At 35.9% G+C, this 9,315-nt stretch overlaps 1 protein-coding gene across 1 annotated transcript; it reads right to left on the reverse strand.

The window, feature by feature from the left end:
• Positions 1 to 727: 727 nt before the first annotated feature.
• Positions 728 to 7,402, reverse strand: LOC130836357 (olfactory receptor 2T33-like). Its single transcript, XM_057708404.1, has 2 exons — positions 6,493 to 7,402; positions 728 to 771 (listed from the first exon to the last, which is right to left on the reverse strand). Exons 1-2 carry the CDS (start codon positions 7,400 to 7,402, stop codon positions 728 to 730), a joined length of 954 nt encoding a protein of 317 aa, XP_057564387.1.
• Positions 7,403 to 9,315: the final 1,913 nt, after the last annotated feature.

The following is a 9,315-nucleotide window of genomic DNA, read 5'->3' on the forward strand; positions in this document are numbered from 1 at the left end:
TCAGCCTGTCTATTTTTTAATATTTCCAATTTTTAAACATGCATTCCATAGGTATTTCTTCTGGCTTAGAAGAGGATCCTCACATGTCAAGTAACATGCAACCTAGAGTGCTCCTAAAATAAGGGGATCAGAGTGTCCTCTGAATCCCCTTCTTACACAATGGTGTTCTCTACTCTCCCATCGATTCCTAATCAGACATCTCTGATCATCAATCCCTCACACAATGGGTCCCCAATATGGGACATTTGAACAGTACCACTGCATTGCCAGGGCTTTCCTTGAGGGGGATCTGTTGTCTATAAAACTTATGTCCTATAACATGTTTCCCTATGTTGGTGTGTATTCCTTAAGATTGAGGATCTATAAAGCCTAGGATGTGGGCTGCTTGGAAGTGGCCAGCACAAGTAGTAGTCTGTAACAGTTTATGGGCTGCCTAGGCCTGGAGTGAAAGGAATCCTAGAGGTGCAAAAAGGAATTCTCATAGGAATAGGAGTTGGGCTCAGTGGAAAATGCCATGGGTGCCAGGACCTGAGGGCCTAAGAGGTGGGAGTATTCCCCCAGGGGATTTTTTGGACATAGAGTAAGGTGAGAGACCAGACAGCAGGAGAACGCAAAACCCTATCTGTTTGGTGGCTATGATAAAATTGGGGAATCTGATGATTCCATCTGACACAGGCAACAGTGAGTCTGGACAGTGTTTCCCATATAATTTAACATACCAACCCAGTTAGTTTAGGATCTCTCTTTGGGGCCCTTTGAAGCATCCCAAAGTCAGCTGGAGGTCGAAAGAATTTTAATTAGAATTTCATATTGTCAAAAATTTCAAAAAGTTTTAAAACACTCAGTCAGATAGAATCATAAGTCGCTGTGAAAAAAACAAAAAAGATTTCAAAAATAATACAGATCACTTAAAGGCACAGAAACTCACACAATCTGATATCATAAGAAGTATTCTAGGAAAGCTTTGTTCTCTTGTGAGGGAGAGAAACCAAATCCAGTCTTGCATCAACCTACTCTAAATACAATCAATTTACCCTATTAAATTTAATCCAACCTTAGGAAACCCTGACCACATACACATTTCTTTTCTCAATGTTCCTCTTCTGAAAACCTTGGCAACTTTCCATAGCCCTACTTTTCCCTTACTCTTTCCATTTAGAAATAATCAGCTTTAGGACAATATCACCTTTTTCCCTTTTAGCAAAATATATTTCCATTCCTCATACTTCCTTTTCTGAAAACACATATCCTACCTTCCTTAAGCAATCAGGGGCCAGGAAGGCTGACTTACCAAAAGCGATGATGCTGAAACAACAGGTTCAGGTGGCCAGTTGTCACCCACAAGGAAGGCACATTTGGTGGTCCCAGAGGTGCTCAGATCCTCTCCCCAGAAGGGCACAACTGCCCCATGTTGGGAACCATAAATCTGATGTCAACCAGGGTTCTTGGCCTTCCCCAACCAATAGAAATTGACTAGAGGCCACACAAGAAATTCAGATAAGGCTTTATTGGGGCCCCTGCTGCAGCAGAGGTGGGGGGAGGATGGGAGAACAAACATCTGGTTACCTTGCTAACTGGCTTCCTGAGGGCAGGTGAGCTTGTTCATTACATGGGGTAAGGGTAGGGGTGTGTCCAGGGGTGGGGCCAGAGGTATGGCTTAGGTGGTTTGCCCATCCCTTTGGGGGTGTTGAGTGAAGGGGGCATACTCACTACCTTGCTTTTGCTCCTGACACTCTGTTTTTGATACAGGCTCTTCAAAAGTGGCAGTTGGGTTTCTTGGGTCTCTTTTTATCTTCTGGGTCCAGAATTTGCCCCCAATGCAGATGCATGTAGTTAATTTTAGTCCCGTAAAATTTCTTTGTATTTTATTCCTCAGTGAGATCTTTGTCCAGGTGCAAGCAGGGCAGCACTGAAGGAAATGGTCCGGGTCCCAGTCTATCTCAGTTGTACCACAAAGCCCTAAACATTCATCACAAGTGATGTTTTTTACTGACAATAATCTATAAGTCACGACCTTAAGACTCTAACTGGGTTTAGTGTCTGCCTACAAGGATTTATAAGGTCTTAGATCATTCTGAAATTTAACAAGTAACTTTACAGCCCCAATCTGTATCTGATATTTGGTTTGAGGCACATTCTTAATTGGAGACTTCTTAGCTGAGAGAGCTACTTATTTTGCAATTTAGTGTATTCTGGTTTATTTTTGTTCCACATGGTAACTTTTGGGAAAGCTCAAATGGGAACTGGAGATCCACCTCCAAGATGGCTCATGTATAATAAGACAATGAGATAGTGCTAATTGTTGACTGACAGCTCAGCTAGCTGTAGTGCTTAAGTTTTTTCCACATCGATCTCTTCCCAGGCTGCTTGGGCTTCCTGATAGCATGGTTGTTTGATCTTAGGATAAGCAAGCCATTAGACAAAGAAAAGAAACTATTTATGTGAGCTGTTCATGGGTCACTTCTGCCATACAGTAGGATAAAAGGCATGAAAGGGCCCTTCCCTTTCAAGGAGGGAGGTTTCAAGGGGGGGTGACATAGACTTCACTTTGTAATAGCATATTGCAGTATTCTAGTGGAGTTTATGGAATGGCAAATTTTTCAGACTTCTTTGGAAAATGCAATCTGTCAGAGGTACTTATATCATTATGCTTATAGATAATAGAAATTATCTCTTTTATCTATTTTACTCTTAAGTCTCAATAGTCCCTCATACAGCACTTAAAATATATATTATGACTCTGAGTAATACTAGCCATCCATAGCAACCAATGTATATGAAAATTGTATCTCTTAAATTTGATATTTAATTAGTATACCTTAATATATTATAATTTGGAGTTTGTGGTTTTATGAAGCAATCTATGTTCATAAATATTTTATATATTATATATTTATATATAAATATATTGCATTATTTATATATGCAAAAACATGTATATTTATATATCCTATATCTATAAGTGAAACCATAATGAGCATGATTACATAGATACATGTACTTATATACATTGATATTTATATATTAGATTACTACATAAATTACATATATCCATAGTTTATATATGTCAGTTATATATATGAGAATGAGTCAAAAATTATCTGCACTCTGGTTATACTAAAACTTCTGTGAATTCTACAGCCAAAGTGCAGAAAATTTTTAACTTACCCTCATACATATACGTGAGCATTTATTGGTGTACATTACTTCATAAATCCATAATCTACAATCTGTGTGTCACTCAAGTACATGTTCATGAATAATTTTCAAATGTTTGAAGTCTATAGCATATAATTTCCTATGGCCTGGAATATAGTATCATTTCCTATATTTAGAATGAATTATGTTAGCGACTGATGTGTGAAGTCATAGTCACATAATATTTTCTAGTTTTATTCTTACTTAATTCATTCAGTTTAATGGAGAGAGAGATGGTTGAAAGAAAAATTTTAGTCTAGCACTTTAATGTCAAGTAACTGAAATTCTATTAAGAGGAAAATCTTTTAATTATTGAAGGTATGGAAGAGCATTTTTTTTTACTCCTTGAAGAGCTATAGATATGGTGTTTCATTTGAGTTGATGTGAGATAATTAAATGAAAGAGATTTGGTAGATCATTCAGAAGTTATTGGGAGATTGGGATTGACATATATACACTATTGATACTACATATAAATATATAACTAATGGAACCCACTGTATAGCACAAGGAACTCTACTCAGGGCTCTGTGGTGACCTAAATGGGAAGGAAAACCAATAAAGTGGGGATATATGTACACATAGAGCTGATTCACTTTGCTGTACAGTAGAAACTAACACAACATTGCGAAGCAAATCTACTCCAATAAAAAATAAAAAGACAGGCTCTTTAATAAGAGGTAATTGGAAAGTGGACCACTGCATTTAAAACAATGAGGCAAGAATATTTCCTCACATCATATACAAAAGTAAACTCAGAATGGGTAAAAAAAACCTAAATGTAAGAACTAAAACCATAAAATTCCTAAAAGAAAATATAAGCAGAATAATCTTTTTTAATATATGGTAGCAATGTTTTTTTATCTATTTCCTAAGACAAAAGAAATAAAAGCAAAAGTTAATAAACAAATGAGACCTAATCACACTTAAAATCTTTTACATAAAATAGTCCACAAAAAGAAAGGGTAATTTACAAAATGGGAAATAGATATTTGCAACTGATATGACCGATAAGTATTTAATATCCAAAATATACAAACTGATCACACAACTCAATATCCAAACAAACAACTGAATCAAAATATGCCCAGAATATCTGAATGGACAGTTTTCCAAAGAAGACATACAGACAGCTAGCGGGAACAATAATGTTACTAGATATTGCTAAGTATTAGAGAAATGCAAGTCAAAATAATGATGAGTTATAACTTCACATCTATGAGAGTAGCTATCACAAAAATGTCTAAAAATAACCAATGTTGGTGAGGATGTGGTGAAAAGGCAACCCTGGTACACTGTTGGTGGGAATGTTAATTGGTGCAGCCACTATGGAAATTAGTACCTAGATTCCTCAAAAAAGCTAAAAATAGAACTACACCATATGATCCAGCAACTCCACTTCTGGGAATATACCTCCCCAAAATGAAAATGCTAATTCCAAAAGATCCATGCACCACAATGTTCATAGCAGCACTATTTGCAATAGCCAAGATATGGAAGCAATCCAAGTGTCCAACAAGAAGCAAATGGACAAAAAAGTGGTATGTATATGCAATGAAATATTATTCATCCTTAAAAAAGAATGAATTTCTGACATTTGCAGCAACATATATAGACATGGAGGGCATTATGTTAAGTGAAGTAAGTCAGACAAAGATAAATGCTACACGATATTTCTTATATAAGGAATCTCTAAAAAAATAACACAAATGAATGTACATAACAAAATGGAAAGAGACTCATGGATATAGGAAACAAACTAGTGGTTACCAGTTGGGACAGGGAAGGTGGGAGGGGCAAGTTAGTTTTATGGAAATCAAACATACAAATACTATGCATGCAAAAGTTAAGCAACAAGGATATATTATATACCACAAGGAATTATAGCCATTATCTTGAAGTAATTTTAATGGTATATAATCTGTACAAATACTGAATCACTATGCAGTATACCTGAAACTAATATAATATTGTAAATCAATTGTACTTCAATTAAAATTTGCTAAAATTCAGATTTTAAGAGTTGTTGGCAAGATACTCTTTTAATTGACTCTTCATTTCTAAAGTGACAATTCCTTCAAATCAAAATGTATATAGAATAGGCCTTTCTTTCTTTCTTTCTTTCTTTCTTTCTTTCTTTCTTTCTTTCTTTCTTTTTCTTTCTTTCTTTTTCTTTTTCTTTCTTTCTTTCTTTCTTTCTTTCTTTCTTTCTTTCTTTCTTTCTTTCTTTCTTTCTTTCTTTCTTTTCTTTCGCTTTCTCTCTTTCTCCCTTCCTCTCTTCATTCCTTCCTCCCTCCCTCCCTCCCTTTCTCTCTCTTTCTTCTTTCTCTTTTATATTCCTTTTTGAAAAATAAATTGCCCTAAAAAATTTGCAGAGGCGTAATAAGTGTAAGACTTCCCAACTACAATTAGATTCACTACACTGAGTTAACTAAAAGAGGTAAAACCTTTTGCCCAAAGATTTTTCTTGTGATCAAAGATGACTTTTTAAATCTGTAAAACAGTTAATAGGAAGTACATTTTTATTTGTTTTAACATGTGAAAAATATGTGGATATTTTTTGCTCCAATTGCAACTGTGCACAATCTATATGTATTATGGAATCTATGTTAATTTATGTAATGAATTTTACACATATATTTTAAATAATATTTTTTGTTTTTCATGTAAAGATATTGATTTCTTCATGATTAATGCATATTTGAAAATATATAAATGCATACAGTCCAATCTGCTTATCTAAAGATATTTTTAATCACATAATCAAGGAAAATAATTCCCCTGAAAACATTTTGATGAATATTTCCTGCAACTTCCATATATATATGATTCTTTATTAATTTGCAGCTTATTTTATCAAAATTATATGAATACAGGCTACATGGCATTCTTCAAAATAATATCCACTTTTTAAATAATTCATCTCAACCATAAGTAATGATTTTCAGTATATAAACAGAAAAAAAAAGAACAAAAAATACAAGTTACATGGTTGATTTCAAGCATATCTTGTGCTATAGAGCCTCAATCATTAGTCTCAGTCACTTACTCTTACAAATGAGGTCCAAACTTCAGAACAAAAAAGTTATGACAAAGTATGAAAACATGACAAATGTTATTTCAATTATTTACCAAATATAAAAAATATATATTTAAGAAAAATGAATGCAAACAGAGGTCATGAGAGCAAAATATATTGACACAAAATAAATTTTGCAACCTAAACCTGGTTTGCACTATGCAATTTTGTCAACAATACTCACTATTGAGATGACCAAAAATGTTTCTCCAGCCACTTTCTGAAAGCCCCCTTGACTTCTTTATTCCTTACACTGTATATAAGGGGGTTCAATACAGGTGTGAAGATGGTGTAAAAGGCAGAGACCACCTTGTCATGGGCCACAGAACGATAGGATTTGGGCCGCAGGTAGATAAATATGATGGTACCATAGAAGAGCCCCACGGCAGCCATGTGGGAGGAGCAGGTGGCAAAGGCTTTCTTCCTGGTGGCAGTGGACTGCATGCGGAGCACAGCAGCCAGGATGAGGCTGTAGGAGGCCAAAATGAGAGACAGTGGAATCAAGAGCATCAGGATGCAGCAGACATACATGAAAAACTCGAATATCATGGTGTCTGCACAGGCAAGGCGAACGAGTGATGGTGCCTCACAAAAGAAGTGGTTGATTTCCCGAGAGTGGCAATAAGGGAAGCTCAGGGTGGCGCTAGCCTGCATCAGCCCATCCACTCCTCCCAAAATCCAGGAACCTGCTGTCAGCTGCAAGCAGAGCTTCTGATTCATGAGGATCAGGTATCTCAAGGGGTGACATATGGCCACGTAGCGGTCATAAGCCATGGCTGTTAAGAGGAAGCACTCACCCCCTCCCAGTGTGAGAAAGAGGAAGATCTGGGTACCACAGCCAGCAGGAGAGATGGACCTGGTGTGCATCAGGTAGTTGGCTGCCATTTTGGGGACAATAGTGAGGACCAGCATCATGTCCATGAGGGAGAGCTGGCTCAGCAGGAAGTACATGGGTGTGTGAAGCTGGGGGTCCACGCAGATGAGCACGATCATGAAGGAGTTGCCCATCAGGGAGGTGAGGAAGGTCATGAGCACCATGGAAAAGAGGGACAGATGGGTCTGTGTGTGGTTAAAGAGCCCTAGAAGAATGAAATTTATCCCTGTTGTGTCATTTGCATTTTCCATGGCTCCAGTTATTCCTAGAAAAGAATCAATGATTAGGAAATGAGATCTGCTTAAAAGGAAGCTTGGGCATTTCCTTAGGAAAACTCGGTCAATAACATAGAAAAAAATGAGAGTTGGTGGAAAATTATGACAAATCTTTCACTTCACAAGAAGATGTTTGCCTTGGTATCCTATCTTCCATCTCTTTGTAATTATCTGTTATTTTATCCAAATAAATTAATGGATGTATATATTTGTACCAATTACATTTCTATTATATTTATGTATTTTGTCAGTATGACATATCTAATTTACTCATGGTACAAGGACATTATTATATAATATATATCATATATATAAGGACATATAATTTGAGAATTCTATATTGAAAGCTTCAGATTCATTCATGTGTTTTAGTCAATATCGATGTGATATATCTGATGTCATGACTATTGCATGTTTCTCCTATATTTGTTTAAATTAGTTTCAAAAGAATTCTTTCAATTTCATGATGAATTAATTGCTTTTAATTACAAATATACACAAAACAAAACATCTAGCTTCTAAAACTCAGTTTGCTAGGGAGAAAAGCAAAAATGACTAAATTCCTCCATTCCATACCTGCAGTCAGCCCATGACCTCAGTACATCAGGTTTCTAGCTGTCAAACATACTGCTCAGGTGCACCTATCACCATATGCCTCATGTTACTATGACCTGTCTTCCAGATTACAGGGATACTTTCTCAGTTTAGAGACCTTTCAACAGTTAACATTCATAGCTAATATGTACTCACAAAATGAGTCTGAATTAAATACATGAATTACAAAAAGAAAACAAGTTCATATATGACTATAACCCAAAGGAACAAAAAGAAATTGTTCTTGCTTTCAGGATTTCACACTTTGTTAACAGTAATTGTAATTAATTGTTTAATTAAGACTTGCCTGAATTTATCACACAAAATTAATCTGAGATACAGCTTCACCTACACCTAAAATCTGGAGCATTTCATTTACTTCCACAGATTAATTATTTTTTCAATGAGGCTCTATCTTCCATTTCTGTTACCTGTAAGTATCTATGGTAGTAGAAGTGAATGCATATGCAAATGACTTTCTTATGTGACTTTTGTCTTTTTCTTACAATCAAACTTTAAAAGAGAGCAACAAATCAGTAATTACTAAGAAAATAATGTTTCAGCTTTATTCATAGTCTATGGTTAGCAAATTCTTCTTTAGTTCCTCTAAGTTAATTTATAAGCCATGCAAATTTTGTGAGTGGGTACTATATCTTTAATAAATATCTTTATTGTTTTTAGTGTATAGTATACAACGAATGTCCATTATGTAATTAAAATATATACAAGGGTGATTCAAAAATTATGCACACTCCAGTTATATTAAAACTTCTTTTGGCTACATTGTTTTATCAGCACTTTCCGTTCAAGGCTACTGTCTCCCTAGTCACTGCTGTGCAGGTATGAATGTGTTACATCAGTTCATTTATAACTGCAGTGTGAGCAAAAAAGGATGCCCCACTTATGATTTGCATGAAAGAAGAACAGTGTGCAGTGATTCATTTTTTGTGGTCTGAGGGTGTACCTGGTGCTGTCATTTATCGAAGACTTTCTGTGTAGTATGGAGAAAGTGTTTTGTTGTGAAGAAGTGTGTATGAATGGATGGAGATGCTAATTGAAGAGTTGAAGCCTAAACTTCGGATTAAACACAGAGGACTGCTATCCAAGGGCGTTGTGATCTTGCATGACAATTCACATCCGCACACTACTGCCCACACTGTAGACACTGCAAAAACTTTGTTTTGAGGTGTTAAAGCGTCCTCCCTATAGTCCTGATCTTGTTTCACTGGGCTTTCACCTGTTTGGTCCCCTGAAAGCAGCCCTTCGAGGATGAAGATTCGCTTCTGATAAAGAAG

This window comes from Hippopotamus amphibius, chromosome 15 (assembly GCF_030028045.1).
Source record: "Hippopotamus amphibius kiboko isolate mHipAmp2 chromosome 15, mHipAmp2.hap2, whole genome shotgun sequence".
Lineage (NCBI taxonomy): Eukaryota > Metazoa > Chordata > Mammalia > Artiodactyla > Hippopotamidae > Hippopotamus > Hippopotamus amphibius.

What these genes read in the sequence shown, in the direction of transcription:
- LOC130836357 (XM_057708404.1), bottom strand. Translation starts at nt 7,402, where the DNA reads ATGGAAAATGCAAATGACACAACAGGGATAAATTTCATTCTTCTAGGG. An exon ending in CAAGGGGGCTTTCAGAAAGT is followed by an intron (nt 772 to 6,492) that starts GGCTGGAGAAAC and finishes ACCTCCAGCTGA; the next exon opens with CTTTGGGATGCTTCAAAGGG.